Source organism: Phyllostomus hastatus, unplaced genomic scaffold, assembly GCF_019186645.2.
Source record: "Phyllostomus hastatus isolate PE091 unplaced genomic scaffold, TTU_PhHast_1.1 phas_contig_150, whole genome shotgun sequence".
Classification (NCBI taxonomy): Eukaryota; Metazoa; Chordata; class Mammalia; order Chiroptera; family Phyllostomidae; genus Phyllostomus; species Phyllostomus hastatus.
Window position 1 is genome coordinate 12420081 of NW_025333611.1, and position 16104 is coordinate 12436184.

At 40.4% G+C, this 16104-nt stretch overlaps 1 protein-coding gene across 2 annotated transcripts in view; it reads left to right on the plus strand.

The window, feature by feature from the left end:
• Positions 1 to 16104, plus strand: part of GABRB2 (gamma-aminobutyric acid type A receptor subunit beta2) — a 246346-nt gene that overhangs the window by 210372 nt on the left and 19870 nt on the right. For both annotated transcript variants that reach the window (XM_045827857.1, XM_045827848.1), the window contains exon 9: positions 1522 to 1766. In XM_045827857.1, the coding sequence (XP_045683813.1) occupies positions 1522 to 1766 (245 nt within the window). The remainder of the gene's footprint in view (positions 1 to 1521; positions 1767 to 16104) is intronic.

Consider the following 16104-nt stretch of genomic DNA (forward strand, 5'->3'; position numbering starts at 1 on the left):
AAAATATATGAGGACTGTACAACACCTAACTCTGAAGCAAGACCAGGGTTTTCCTGGCCATGCTCAGAATCAGATGCTCAAATTTATGTTTTCTGTATCTGTTTTATGAGCATGTATACAAGCAAGACAAAAATTGTGATCTTATTTGAGAGATAAAATTAAATTGGAAAACATATGTTTTTAAAAAATCTCTGAAATGAAACAACCTCTGGGATGTACTATTAGGTAGTGTGTAGGGAAACAGGTTCCTGAGTCAGAGAGATCCCAGCTTAAATGGTGACTTCCTCCCCTCCCATCTGTGTCCTCTGGACTCTGAGCTCTGTTTTCACCAAGCTGGCACTTGCCATCCTCAGGACTCTAGACCCCTGGTGCTTTTTTCAACATTTCTCTGTTTATCCCTCCAATTATACCTCTGAGGGAAACTACTCCCCACTGTGAGGGATGCTTACTCAGGTGGACAAATAATTACAGTTTTAAATGCCGTCACGTAGTGTGGCACTGTCCATAAGGAATCTTGTAATACTTCTGTAGAATTTATTTGTGTGTTACATGCCTAGGTGCCCAATCTAGAAACGTGAGGGTTAGATTTTTAATTTCTCTATGACCTTACAACACCAGTGTCCCAATTTTTACAATCATTTCTCTGTATCATCTATGTCATGCATTGATGAATTTTAGTACTGTTGCAGTTATTTCATTTCCCCTTCCTAACAAATTATTCTGAAAAACTCTCAGTGGGTATTCTTTATTCCTGTCCCGTATGCTTCTCTAATGCCCACGCTGCTACCAGAGTGATTATCGTAAACACAAATTGTCCCTCCATCTCTCTGCTTCAAGCTGGTCAGTGGCCCCACGTTGCCTATAATTTCAAGTTCAAACTCCTCATTAGGCTCTGTATGTATAGCTCTCCATTATGTAGCCCTTACATAACCTTCACTTTCCTCACCAGTCTCCCCATCATATCCTCATGAAGCCACGTGGACTTCCCTGAGAGTCTTCGGTGAGCTGTGTACTTCCACCCCACAAAGCAAGCCCCTCTGTAACAGAAAGCTCTCTTCACCACCAATGCCCTAAGATCTAACCGCACTTCTGTCCCTCAGTCCTTGGTTGCCTGGATAACTTCCATTTATTCTTCAAAATGCAACTCCCAAATCTCCATTTGCTGATCTCTTCGCTGCTACATTACAAGGCTAGTTTTCTCCATGTTCTCAACACTCAGCCGACACACGTGTCTTAACAGAGCACCATTTAATCCACTTTCCAACCCCCTCCCGCCAGATAAATAACTGGAACTATAAACATGTACCTAAAGACAGGCTCTAAAGTGATTAATGTTTACTATAAATTGATGATTTATGCCTATCTCCAGGGCTGCCACAGAGCTGGTATGTAACAAATGCCCGGTAACTCTTTTGTGGCATACACATATGAATGAGTAAAGAGTGCAGTGATCCGTACAGCCATAATGAGAGCAGCAAGGAAATAGGAACATTATCATTCGAACTCTCACTTTTTTTCCAGGAATTACAACTGTCCTTACAATGACCACCATCAACACCCACCTCCGGGAGACTCTTCCTAAAATCCCCTATGTGAAGGCCATCGACATGTACCTGATGGGGTGCTTCGTCTTTGTTTTCATGGCCCTCCTGGAATATGCTTTGGTCAACTACATCTTCTTTGGAAGGGGACCCCAACGCCAGAAGAAAGCAGCTGAGAAGGCTGCTAGCGCCAACAGTGAGAAGTTGCGGCTGGACGTCAACAAGGTAAACCCAGAGGGCAAGCCCTCCTTGCTTCTCAAACTCGTAGAAGGCCTGCAATGTAGGTTCAAGGTCTTGTTTAACAAATGAGAAAACCAAGGCCGAGGGAAGAGAATGGGTCATTTTCCCCAAATCACAAAGATAATTAGCGATGGAGGCCTAAATTCATGACACAACACTCAGATGTCCTTGACCTTCACGTTAGGCTTGCCCTCGTCATCTAAATACAGCTTTGTGACTTCTTCAATGTATCAGTATGATGTGTACCATTATGTACGTTATATTTATTTAAATTTACTCACATTATTTAAATTTATTTCAAAAGGAAATTTCATATCACATAAGCAGTATGACTTGCTAAAAGGTAATTGTAGGCATAAATAAATAAAAATATAATTATATTACTAACTTCTAGGTTATTACTATATGCTGGGCCTCAGCTCCGCATTTCGTTTGGTTTACAAGGGAGATAAGCAAGTACGGAGATGCATTTAAGACGTACCAGCAACAACCTGAGACTTCCTCCTTAAAGTCATTAGAGGGATAGAAAGAGAAGTGGAAGGGGAGAAAAGAATAATTTTCTCCTTAAGTGACAGATAATTATTTAATGCCTTGCACATGTACCACTTAAATCACTGAAGCATTTGACTACAGGAGGCCGCTATCTTGCTTAAGTCCTTGCTGCTCTCATTATAGCTGTACAGATTACTGTACTCTTGACTCATTCACGGGCATACTCAAAGAGTAATTCCCACGCAGTTGTAAACCGGCTCATTCTTTAAGGCGGTGGTTCTCCGTCTTCAGTGCCTGGTCAAATGGCTTCGAGAGCATTAAGAGCGCTGACACCGGGGTTTCCTTCCCAGCAATTCTGATTTGATTGTCCTGGGCATTGTTGTTCGGAGTGCTGGAACCAGGAAAACAGTTGTACTTCTAAACCACCTGGAATCCTTAACCAATGCACTAATTATTGAATGGACATTTTAATATCTCTAATGTCAGTTTAATTCCAAGGACAGAACACTGTAAATAATGGCTATTATTGAATTTTATTTGGAGCAAATCCAGTGAAAGCTTCTGACTCACTAATGTTTCCACAGATCCATAGGTCTGATCATTGATTTTAGACAGTTCTCTAACCAGAGGCACTCTTTCCTGGCAGATGGTGTTTGTAACGATACGAATCTAAAGTATGGCCCTTGAAAGCCAGTGAACCACGGGCCTGGGGAGCTGTCAGTTCCTTCCCAATGTCTGAGGTTTCACTATCAAAAACTATCAATCGATTCCAATGCAGCATTCTGACTCTCTCAGCCTGTCAAATGAGAGAGTGCTATTTAAACCCAATTTTTGATTGTCCTGATATGGTGGCCTTAATAAAGAAAAGAAAATTAATAAATAAATGAGAACTATCTCATAGGTCTGCCATTTCAAATGAGTCTAAATCAATTGCCTAATGCAAAGCTCACTTAATAACATCTGATCTTTTTTCACCTCATCTACCCTATTTTTTTTTCATTCCAATTTGCATTTAAATGACAAATTTAAGACCCAGAGAGTGGCAGTTTTACAGCAAACTGAACTTGGAGAGCTTCAGAGTTTTAAAATCAGTGTGCTGAGAGGGAGGTGCCCCATAGCGAAGAAAAAACTCCTTCTCTTGGCTGACGTTGGACCCACAATTCAGACGTAGAATATGAGAGAACGTAGAATACGAGAGAACAACCAACATAGCTGGAGTTCTTCTAGTGCAGTGGTCCTCAAACCCCAGGCAAATTTGGCTGTGTCTGTAGATATTGTAGGTTGTCAACACCACAGGGAGAGGATTGCTTCTGGTGTCCCGTGGCTAGAGGCCAGGGATGGTGCTGAGCATCTACAGCGCATTGCACAGCCTCCCCATAAAAGAGAATCTCCCGTCCCAGAATATCAGTGCCACTGAGCTGAAAACCTCTGTTCTAGTCCACTTCCTGTTCTTAAACATGAGAAACTGAGGTCCAGACACAGTAAGATCTTTATCCTAATCTCAAAACTCTTTAAGGCAAGTGGTTTCTCCACTTTCTTTGATCAGCAAGCATAGTGTCAAGACATCAGGAGTTATTGTTTAGCGTAATGTTACTGAAGAAATGTCTTGAAGTCAGTCAGGTTCAGGATTTACTCTCTGTTTAATAGCTGTGTGGCCACAGGCAAAAGAAAATCAGCCTCGCTAACCCTCCGTTTCCTTGTCTGTAAAATAGGGTTCATTCCTCTTTCATGGGTTTTTTAATGAAAATTGTATAATGTATAGAAAGGGTAACAGTCTCCAGCTCATGGTAAGCCCTTAGTAAGAGGCAAATGTTAATAAAATATTAAAATATTACAAACAGCACACATTACTTTTCAAAATAAAATCTACCATCTCCAGATCTATTGGCGAGTTCGCTTCTGTATTTTACACGAATAGCATGTAGGGTGCAATCCCTTCCCTAAAAGAGGGGTTCTCTGTGGAGGACTGTTACAGGTCAAAAGCTGTAAAATCAAAGCAGGTCAGAAGCCTGAAGACCTGAATCATCAGGTCCTAGCTTTAAAACCTATAGCAAATGAACTACTTCTAACTTTACCGATTATTTGTTAGGTCAGAATACTTACAGCCGTATTGATTGGGGTAGAACAGAAAGGTGACCATCTGGCATTGCTGACTCCCGTGCTTTCTTTCCGACCCCAGCAGGAAAGGGTAGGGAGGCCCGCATTGGACGCTGATGGCACAGTGCTTTCTTTTGTGTGAGCATCATGAATAATGCCACTCTGTTTTTTATCAAGAATGCCCCTTTATTCCAACTGTAATTCTCATGATTTTTTTTTCAAAGATTGGGCACATTAAATCAACTGAGTATTGTTGGCGGCTCTGGAAAAATCAGTCACTAGGGAAGGGATCGACTTTTTCAGCTTCCTTCTGATAGTGTCCTTAGAGGTGGACACTGAGAGTCAGGTGATCCAAAGTGACAGTTGTACAGTGCCCTCTGCCCCGAGGTCAGGGGGAAATGGAAGCGTGGCCACACAGGAGCCCATGTTGCTTCCATGGCTTACTTTCCCACTTTTCCAGTCTCGTCTCTGTGTGAATGTCCTGCAAGTCTGTATTTTAACAAGAGTATCTGCAGCTCTTAACACAGTTCTTATACAGTCATTCAACTAGTGCAAAAACTGAAACTCGTAGGGAAAGTCAAATATTCAAAGTTGCATAGCAAAGTTAAAATGTCTGAGGCTTGAGTTGGGTTTTCCAATCCTCTCCAAGTGTATGACCCATAGTGCTAACAAGTGAAAGAAATAAAATAAAACTAAAAAGCAGATTCCACCTTAGTTATATATTTAGTTCACCTGAAAATCACCTGTCTAGCCAGGAGAGGCCATGACTGACAAGCAGCGTCACTGTCACAGTTGTCTTCATGTGACACACCTTGTTGTAAAGCACTAAAGATTTTTAAAATAAACTTCAAACCAACAAGATGGCTACGGGACAGTTCTTTTCCCCACATGTCTTCTGGAGTAGTAAAAAAGAAAAATCTCCATCCTCATGCTAGAAGAGTCCGTCCTATCATCCCTTGCACTCTTCTGTTTGTGTGTGTGTTTATAGAATTTGCTTTGGATTAATTTTACCCACTTTTCTTGCCTATGTCTTCAAGTTTTCAGCTCTCCTGTTTGTTTCACTTAAGCTTCATGTTGTCTCCCTGTTTATTTTTCTGCCAATAACTAGGTATATACATATTTGAAAATGTAGTTACTCCTGCCTTTCCACCATGTTGATTCTTGCATCTCTGAAATTCTCCGAATAGAGCTGCACCGAAGCACCTCTGCGGGGGGGGAGGGGGGTCATCATCCTGCATTTAGGGGGGTTGTGAGCCTCTGCGTTGTCTTTATCCTTTATACCCAAATTGGTGTTACACAAGGCCACTAAGATCTTTTAAGTCCATTTATTTCTACTGCTTGGAATTAGTTTTCTTTTAAATTATACATTAAAAAGATGCAGCTAATTAGAAGTCCTATTCTCTGTCATGACCAGTCTTTGTGAAGACCACTAGCATTTATCTACAGCCAATTTACTTGAACCCCCAATCCTCATCCGGTGGCCTCAATCGACTTAATTGGCACATTTTCTACTTTGTCTTCCAGATTTTTTATAAAGATATTAAACAAAATGGGACCCAATATCCATCCTTGTGGGGCCCAACTGGAAACTTCTCCCCAACTAGACGGACTACCAATTACGATTTCTCTCTGTATACGGTTAGATAGCCAGTTTTTAATCCATTTATTTGTATTTCTGTTGGGGCCAATTTGTTTAGCCTTTCCCTTTAAAATAACATATGTGCTCTTTGCAGATAATCTGTAGGCTTGTATCCACAAAGACTTGGGGATAAGTTAAAATGCTTTTGTGAGACACGAACAGGGTTTTCCAAGGTTTGCTTTTTAAAAATACAGGTGTGATGAATCTGAGCATCATCATCCCATTCAGTCAATATCGTTGTGATAGAGAAAGAAACCAAGTGGACCATCTCATTCATCTGCATTGAGAGGACAGAGTGTCCTCACGTACTCTGGTGTTCCGTGGTTGGCTCCTGTTTCTTTTAGTTGGCGGGTAGATAGAGAATTGTGCATTTCTTCCGTTGGTTGGCTCAGAATTCCTGAACCTGTTTTTTATCCTAGATTATTCATCTGTGCCTAGGAATGTTATGTTTGCATCAAGTCCTTGTTGCTTTATTATTTATTTTACAAAAAGGTATTATCTTTTTTGGCTAGTACTTTGGGTTTAGTTTCTGAATCCTTGTGTTTGCAATTCTTAATCAGCAAATTGTCGTTCATATTGGCCTCCCTTTTGGAGAAGGAAGAGGTGGGTTTTCAGCATTCCAGCTTATCACACACAACTTACCCAACCCCGAGTTTTTAAATTTTCTATTTCTTGATGAGGTAGTGAATGATGTTAAATGCTTGTGAACCTTTCTTATGAGGACTTGATGCCCAATGAGCTGTTATTATTGCACCTCCTGAATATCATGTTCTTCCTTCATTTTATTGCTCTGACCCCAAATTCCTTAATACCCATTGTTACTGCCCTTAGGGTGGGGCACAGGTACGGTTACCCATTACGGCTTTGTTTTGGTGTTTTAAGTTGTTGTTGTTGTTTTTTTAACTTCTTTGCTTGTTGTATTACGTATAATTACAGAGTCTGATAAATGCTATCAGCTAGATTCTAGGAGATGTTTAAAACCTTGTTAAATCACTGTTTTCCTCTCAGTCCCCTAAATTTCCAGTCCCTGCTCTATCTGTGCTCTCAGGCTATCTCGTTTTTGTTGTTGCTGCTGTTCTTTATTGGAATCCTAGCTACTGTTTTTGAAATTAAAGTAGACTGATTTGATTGGGCAGTATTCGGGGTAGAATGCTAATGATTCAGAAGAAAACGTTTGACAGCTGGAGTTTGGGTTTATGATGAAAGCGGTTGAATTTTTTCAAAACCAAAACCAAAGTATACTACATGATTGGCCTGAGGACTGGCTAACATTACATGAAAATTCAGAAAATCCTCAGATCCTGAGGGTATTTTAAAGAAAATTTTCCTCTTTGGTGCATCGAATTGTTCAGTTGATGGCTTGAAAGAGTTAATGAGGCTCTCTGATGACATGTTCAGGAGAAGACTCAGTGATTTCCATTGAAATATGAATCTTAATGTGTCCTGCTTTTATGCTTTCCTTTGTTGGGCACATCTTTATCCCCTGAGTTCTCTTTTGGGTTCATATTTAAAGTGTGAAATAAGGACTGGTATTCAGATCTTTGAATAATGAGCTGTGAAAAGCCCCAGGATGCATGTGCCGGTCCTCAGAGGCAGTAGGGGCCCCTGGGAAGATGGTGCCTTTTCGAATCAGACTGAACTGGGCTCACATGCAGGCATGTCTTTTATGAGCTGTGTTTAACCTTCCCGTTCCTCCAGATTCACCACTGAAAATTGAAACACTAATGCCTGCCTCACTGAGCTACTGAGAGGCTTAAATGAGATAATTAAGGGCCTTAGATGGTACCAGGCAAAGAACACTCAGTAGATAGTCGCTGTTACTCAGCGGGTGGGAGCCGGGAATGTGTATGTGTCTCAGAGTTGTTGGGTTTTTTTTTTAGCTCTATTACTGTTTTTCTGATTATAAAACCAATTCACAAATGTTGTTGTTTTTAAAGCACAAAAAGCAATGAAAACTACCTAAACCCTCCTCCACCCTGATATAATCATTGCTAACACTGCCTTTTATTCACAGTTAGTGACATACTTTTACATAAATGATTTGGGTCTACTATTGTGTATACTGCTATTTTCTACTTACCTTGTTATATAAGTATACATCATTTCTAATAGCTACAAGATGTGTTATTAAAATTACGTACCATGATTCATGTAGCAAGCACCTGTTGCCAGATATTTGCATTGCTTCTAAGAGTTTCTCATTATAAACAAGTATAAAATAAGCATCCCATTGCTGACAGGTTTGTACACTATTGATTCCTAATCCATTTCTTAAGATGGAATTCCTGGGTCAAAAAGCATGTGCCTCTAAAACAGTGACACATATTGCCAAGTTGTTCCCTGGAAACTCTCTGCTGTAGTTTACACGCCTACTAGCACCAGATGAGAGACACGGCAGTGCGCGCGCACTAACACACAAACACGCATCACCGAGCCCTTAAAATGACAGAGAGAAAACTGATGCCTAACTGTCCAGTTGTCACATTGTTAGAGAAGTGGAGTTAGAAGTATCCGAAAACACATGTGCAGTTTTTCTTCTCTCTGTACAAAAGACACACAGAATAGAACAGCAATCGAACAAAACAAAAACAACGTCCAACACAAACTGAGCCTCTGCAGAGGAAGAGATGCGTAAGCAGAGGCAGTACTGGTGCAAGCAGAACCCAGAGAAATCTGCTCAAGCTGTACTTGAGCAAATGGGAAGACTTTATGAAAAGGTCCACATCAAAATGAAGCATCTAAACAAAGAAACAGCATGGCAACTATGCAGGAAAACTACCAATGAGTCCATTTCTCTCTCTTCCCACCTCCCCCCTCTGCCCCCTCCCGCTTCCTCCCTCCCTCCCTCCCTCTTGCACACTCTGGAGAGAAAGAAAGAAACTTAGCATGCAAAAGACAGATAATGACTTCTATTGGGAAAAATTTACTTTATGATAAATTAAAAATTTTCTTAATAGTTTTTTCTCTTATTCTTTACCAAAAAATTGAAAGACAATATGAAACAAAATGTCAAGGGCAAGATGATAAGCAAGATGTTATTAATAAGGCAAAAATGAAAGCAAAGCAGTCTCCATAGAAACTAATAACGAAATCTAAGATAGTGAGAAAGAGAATCAGTGTGGCAAAACACAGAGTTCAGGCTGCAGGTAACTATGCCAAATGCAGAAGAAAAGAGATGCAGAGATACGAACCACTTAGAGTAAATGCAGTCAATACAAAGGCAGGTACAGTGTTTTAAACACGTGGAACCATAATGTTAATGAAGTATAGAATGGAAAACAGTGGAATGGAAAAAACTCAGCCGTGGGCTCCTCAGCAGGGGGGCTGTGTTCTGAGAAATGAATGCATCGCGGGTGATTTGTCCTCCTGCAAACGCCACTGAGTGCACTCCCTCAAACCTAGGTGGCAGAGCCTGCCACACACAGGAACTGTTACTCCAAGGCTACAAGCCTGTACAGCATGTTGCGGTACAAAAAGCAACGCAAGATTAAATCAAGCACAAGAGAAAATAATGCAATCAAGACATGCAGTAAACAGGAGATGTATGAGCCTGCTGCCGGCATAACACAGCAGACTGTCTTGCAGCAAACTTTGTTTAATAAGTAGAAAGAGCATGCTCTAAAACAATAATAAAAAGTATAGTGTAGTAAATACACGAACCAGTAACGTGGGCATTTATTATCACCATCAGCTCTTAGGCACACATCATTTTGTGTGCTGTAATTGTAGAACATAGCAGCGCAGTAGGTCTGTTTACTCCGGCATCACCACAGACACGGGAGTAACGTGTTGCCCTAAGACATTGGAATGGCCCTGTCTCTGAGCGATGGGAATTTTTGAGCTCTATGATAATCCACGGCAGAGATTTTAAACCATTTTTATCTCATGGCACACATAAACTAATTGCTAAAATTCTGTGGCACACCAAAAATATATTTTTTGCTGATCTGACAAAAATAGGCATAATTTTGATACATTCACACCAGATGACTATTGTTGTGTTGGCCGTTGTCATTTTTTATTCAACAGTCTAAGGGGAATCAGTCAGGTATTGCCCATGTTTAAAAGTCCCACAGCACGCCAGTTGAAAACCACTGGTCTATGGGATTATAGTATGTGGTCCATTGTGGACTGAAAAGTCATTTTGTGGCACATGCCTGTATTTAAACCTGACATCAATAACTAATTATAATAATTATACTAATAAATAATTTTTAATGCCTCCCCTGAGCTTAGATGGTTTACATATATTATAATTCCCTATTATTGCCCTGTGTTATTATAATTTTACAGATGATTAACTGACACCCAGAAACTGTAATTAACTTAAGGTTAAACAACTAAAAATGGTTGAACAGAAAATATAACTAGAGGCTATATACACTCTTAATTACTGCGCTATGCTATATATTATATATTTATACATATCTGTAATGAAATTAATCAGTAGGCCAAAAGGACATACTAGGTTCCAAAGTAAAAACTGAACAGTCTAATTCTGTCCTTATTGTATCATCTGAAAGCACTAACCTTCCATTCAGAAAAAGTGAATGACCTATAAGGAAGAGGAAAAAAGAGATAGGTCTCACACTGCTCCATGACAAATTAAATTTTGTAAGACAGTGGGAAATGTGGCAGGGTTCTGGAGGGAAGAAAATACAACCTAAGAATATTGTCATTCCTACAGAAAGGCAGAAGAAAGGCAATCTATCCACAACATGCAAGATCTTATAGAACATAGCATCTATGAGTCCCTACTTAAAAAAATAAAATAAATAGCTTAAATTTAAAAACCTAGCCCCCACCCCTGGATGGTGTGGCTCAGTGGATTGAGCATAGGCCTGCAGACCGAGGAGTCACCAGTTCGATTCCCAGTCAGGGCACATGCCTGGCTTTCAGGCTGGGGTCCCAGTGGGGGGTGCACGAGAGGCAACATACACTGATGTTTCTCTCCCTCTCTCCCTCCCTTCCTTCCCCTCTCTAAAGATAAATAGATAAACTTTTTGAAAAAAAACCTAGCCCCTAACAACAGGTAGTCAAAGAGAAATTAGACTAGGAGAAGGCAGCCTGCCTGCATTTGGAACTGAAGGCAGTGCGTACGACTAAAGCCATACAACTCCAGAAGTTAAAGTTACAAAATAAAAGGTGATCAAAATATTTTTAAAAACCAGATAGTAAAGATATGTAAAAAAAAAAATCAGGATGGGCGTTGTTGAGAAGGGAGAAAGTGTTTTCTAATTTATAACCAGGACTTAATATTTACTCTTTTATTTTTAGAGTTTATGAATCAAGAAGTTGAAGGTTAAAGACGCGTTTAAAATTAACATAGGCAACGACCACAACAGTGTTTCTCAGCGGGTCTCCCATGGGCCGCCCATGTAGGGTCTCAGGGAAGCTTGCTGAGGAGGTCGCTTCCACCTGAGACCTTAGAAACCAGAACCTTTAGCGGGCAAGCTGAGGGGTCTAACAGCATATCAACAGAAATAGAAAATACAACGGAGGGGAAGAAAAAAGCCCTTTACAAATAATAAGTTTTAATGAAAGGGAACTTTGTGTTTTTTTAAGAGAACATTTTTAATGACTCAATTCTTTATAAATTATCCTACCAATGTAATATAATCTCATTGGATTACCAGTGAGCTTCGTTTGGGGTTTTGTTTCCTTGGTGTTTTGTCTAGAAATTTGACATAGTAATCCTAAAGTTTATGTGAAAGGATATATAGGAAGGATCGAAAAGTTAAAATAATAAAAGAATTGATCTATCAGAAGCTGTACTGAATTAAAAAATCTCAATGATTAATGCAGCATAGCACTGGATCAGTGGTCTCTAAAGAGAATGCAAATTGACTTAGAAACAGAATAGAATGAAGTTCTTGGTAAACGTTTATTTCCTACCATGTGAATTATTTAATAAACAGTGGTGAGCGACTGACGTCCACGTGGGGCCATTTAGATGCAGAGCCGCACATCCGACCCACCTGTCCCTCCAGATTAGAGTCGAGCGGAATCGGAGATCTGCATATTTCAAAAGATCCATAAAAAGCCACAAATCATATATAAATATTTTCATAAACACCAGTTAGGTGACACCAAACAGAAAATTTAGAATCCAGGAAAGAATGAGGTTATATTTAACCTTGTAAAAAGGCTTAATTTCTGTATTTTTCTTCCTTACCCTTCTTATCAGGTAAAACTTTTCTTTCCACAATGAGCCTCATTTTCTTTGCCTCCTTTTTAGTGACATTTTTAAGCACATGGGGTTTTTTTATATATATTAGAAAAATATAAGAAAGTAAAGGCCACACAAATCTCTATTTTTCCGAAGAAAAAACACACCAATAATATCTGGTAATATTTTTTTCATCTGTGTGTTGCATCTATTTATGCTTCTGTGTGGACAGATCCTCTCTCATTTTCCCTTCACAGGACTGTTGATCGCCCTCTGCCATTTGTAAGGGTTATAATGTTACCTTTACTTGTATTTCTCACGTTCGTAAATAATTGAGTATTTTTTCATATATTTATGTGCTATCGGAATTGGCTTCCCTGTGAAATGCCTATTCTTATTTTTAGCATTTTTTGTGTTTGTTTTCAGTTTCAGGAGCCTGTAAGTATAACAGAGAAAGCAAACACTTTATTAGCATGTGCACTGCAGATATTTCTCGGAGCTCTTGTTCATGCCATATTAAGTTTTTAATTTTTATGTTGTCTAGTTTTTCTTACTTTTGTAATTTGTATTTTCTGGAATGGGTAAAAACTCCTCTTGAAACTCTAAGATAAGCATATAGTCTTCTAAATTTTTCTGGAAGTTTTTCTTTTTATACCTAATTTATGGTTTCATGTTTTACATTTAATCCATCTTGAAATACCAACATGTTGGTTCAAGACATTGGTCAGCTTTACATTTTTCTAAAACCAATAGCACAAGCACTATTGTTTACTATTTTTGTGGGGGGGGTTGTTTTTTTATTTTTTATTTAATCTTTGTTGCATTGTTTTTACATTACCCTTTAGTCCCCTTACAGCCCCCTCCCCTCAGCAATCATCACACTGTTGCCCATGTCCATGAGTCCTTTTTCCAAGCACTACTTATTTTCTTAAACTTGTTTCCCCAGTGGTTATATTTGGAGAATGGGATGGTAGGATGGGAACACTTCTGTTTTTCACTTCATGTCTTTCTGCAGTGTGCGAACTACTCAAATGAGTGTATATGGTTAAGATTTAAGAAAGTGTAGGTGTATGTACATATTCCCACCTGGTTTTTTCAGTGTGACCTCTTTCTCTCTCTCTCTTTCTCTCTCTCTCTCTACGCCCTCTCCCCTGCCCCCCACACAGGCACACACTTACTATATCTCACTATACCTCCCACACTCATACTCACACAAACCACACACAAACACATCAAATTTTTTCCAGTTCTTTACATATCACTTAAATAGAGTAGCCCAAGATAATTATTTAAAAGTAGCTAATGTTCCTTTCTAATAACTATTGCTTATATTATGTTATAATATAATATGACACAGTACATTATAATATATTATATAACATATACTATAATGTCACATATCACATAATATATTATAATATATATCTTATAATTATGTAAAATGGTAATATATAATATATGTTATACATATAATGTATTCTATGGCTGTCAGCAAGAAGGGAAGAAGGGGGCAGCTGGGGGAAGGGAGAGAGGGACTGACCTGCACTGAACAGCAGCTGCCCCTCCCCGGCAGCAGCCAAGCTCCTGCTGTCCGGCTCTCTTATTGACGCTGTCGCCAAAGAGTCAAGATTCCAGTGATGCGGTGAGACAGAGACCTCATGTTATTTTCCGAGCTCGGACATACCTATAGCAACACTGCTCTCTGTGTAGATATAGGTCCCCGTGGAAAAAATAACTTTTTAACTCAGGGCAGTAGAAAAGATTCGAGTCTCAACTCTCACACTTTATAAGCCATATTTTTAACATCAGACAACTCAACCTGTCTTGTGAAATAAGGGTATGGTCTCCAGGATGTCGTCCCCTTGAAAATCATAGCCCCAGAATGTTTACTGCGTCTTCCTTCCTGACATTTGTTAGTCCCATAGGTTCATATCTACTAAACCTACTGTCATTTATTGCTACTATAAGCAAGTGCTTATTAATTTAAATTTTACATACTCTGTGCAAGTGTTTGTAAACCACAGAGTGTGTGTGTATATCATATATATATATCATATCATATGTATATCATATATATATATCATACTCCAGTTAAAAACCATTTTAACAAGTTTTCCTTTGGAAAATATGAAAAAAAGTCTATAATGAGAAACATTATCAAGTAAATTTTCTGCATCAGGACAACTAAAAGTACTTTGGGCCCAACTTTTACTCTAAAAATGGCTCATCCCAAGAGACGCTTCTTACACGGGCTGCATTAGAAGAGAAAGTACGTAGTGAACTGTAAGGTGCGTTAATAACCAAGCCGGCAGGTTATTATCACATTAGACTGTGATAGTAGTGGGCCCTGGTGTAGTGCTTACAGTTTCCGTTGTGTTTCCTGTGGCACCTCATTCGGTTACCTCAAGTCACCAGGTGCAGGAGGATCGTGCTGGGGAGGGGGAGACCCCCCGTTTACCCCCCTTCAGTCCCCTGGCCGGGCCAACAACACACTGCGCCGAAGACTGGACACCAGGAGAGGAACCATTTAATCGGGGCACAATAACAGGGGCATTCGTGATACGATGCCCAGATCATAAAGCGAGACTCAGAGAAAGGATCGAGCCAGGCACCATTTTATCCCTTTGAGACAAAGAAACGATGCACCCCCGAAAAGACTGACGGGACAGGAAGCTGGTCCTCATTAGACAGGGACACAGGGCAAGGTTTGGGCATCCCGTCAGCGAGGAACCGGAACGGAGCTTGGGCTTCGGTCCTATGGTAGTGAAGCTGGTACGAGGCTGGTTGACACGGGTTTTTCTAACCTGGCTTCTTTTAGCTCTGGTGCCAGGTTGTCCCTCAGGCCTCAGGGGCAGCGGGGCCCCTGTCCCACGGGAGGCTTACCACCTGCTTTTAGTGGGGGAGAGAGGTCAGGGCTTTCTTCTTGCACAGGCCATTTCTTAAGCAACTCTAATTCCAAATAATCAATATGCCAACACGTGTGTTTTGGGCGGCCTGTCTTAGGCCCCGACAAGAGCTATAATCCCCATTTTATGGATGAGGAAACGGAACCAACACCCTTGAAGTCATGAGGGATGCCCATTCCTGGGACCAAGCCCTGGACACTGCCACCACGCCCTGGTCCACCGCATGGTCGGCTCCTCTGTGAGCCCGTCGCTCAGGGAGCCTGCCGCCTCCGGTCTGGCGAGAAGGCACAAACCTCCCCTGACTCATTTTCCTAGAGTGAGGATCACAACCAAGGAACTGCAGTTTGGAAGTATGTTTATTCTGTGACACTATCCAGCCCACCACAAAACAGAACTTAACAAGCAGCAGAAAAGGTTAGGTCCCACTCTGTGGTTTTCCAGGCACACGGTAACCCTTCCTGAGTCTGGCTGCCCCGTCCCAGTCCAGCACTTGAACACCACCCCCACCAGCCCGGCCGCCACGTTGTCCGGGCAGCGCTGGCGGTCAGTCCACGGGGTCGTGGGGTGCTAACATCTTCTTTCAGGAGAGATGAGCACTGGTTTTCCATTTTAAGACAAAGATTCGCCTCTGAGCGTTTCTGAAGTTAGGGTCATACTTACATATACTGTAAACATGTCATTGTTTCCTTCTTTATAAATACCTTTCAATAAGTTGATGCTGTATTTTGCAGTTGATAAAATCTAAGAGTCTAGGAAATTCAGTAACAGTCCTAGTATATCATGAACACAGTGATCACTGAGAAAACTCTGGAAAGACTTCTGAACTGTTGGAAAGTACAAAGAAAACTGTGTGTTCCTTGGGCAGCTTTGGGAATCAAAGGCTGGCATTAAACTTTTATCCACCGTCTTTCCATTAATATTAAATTATTTTGTAAAACAACAAGAACAGTACTTCCAGCAACCCTGTGTTCCTGGAGACATTAGGAATGTTTTATGGCCTCTGCTGAGAAGGAGTTTGTG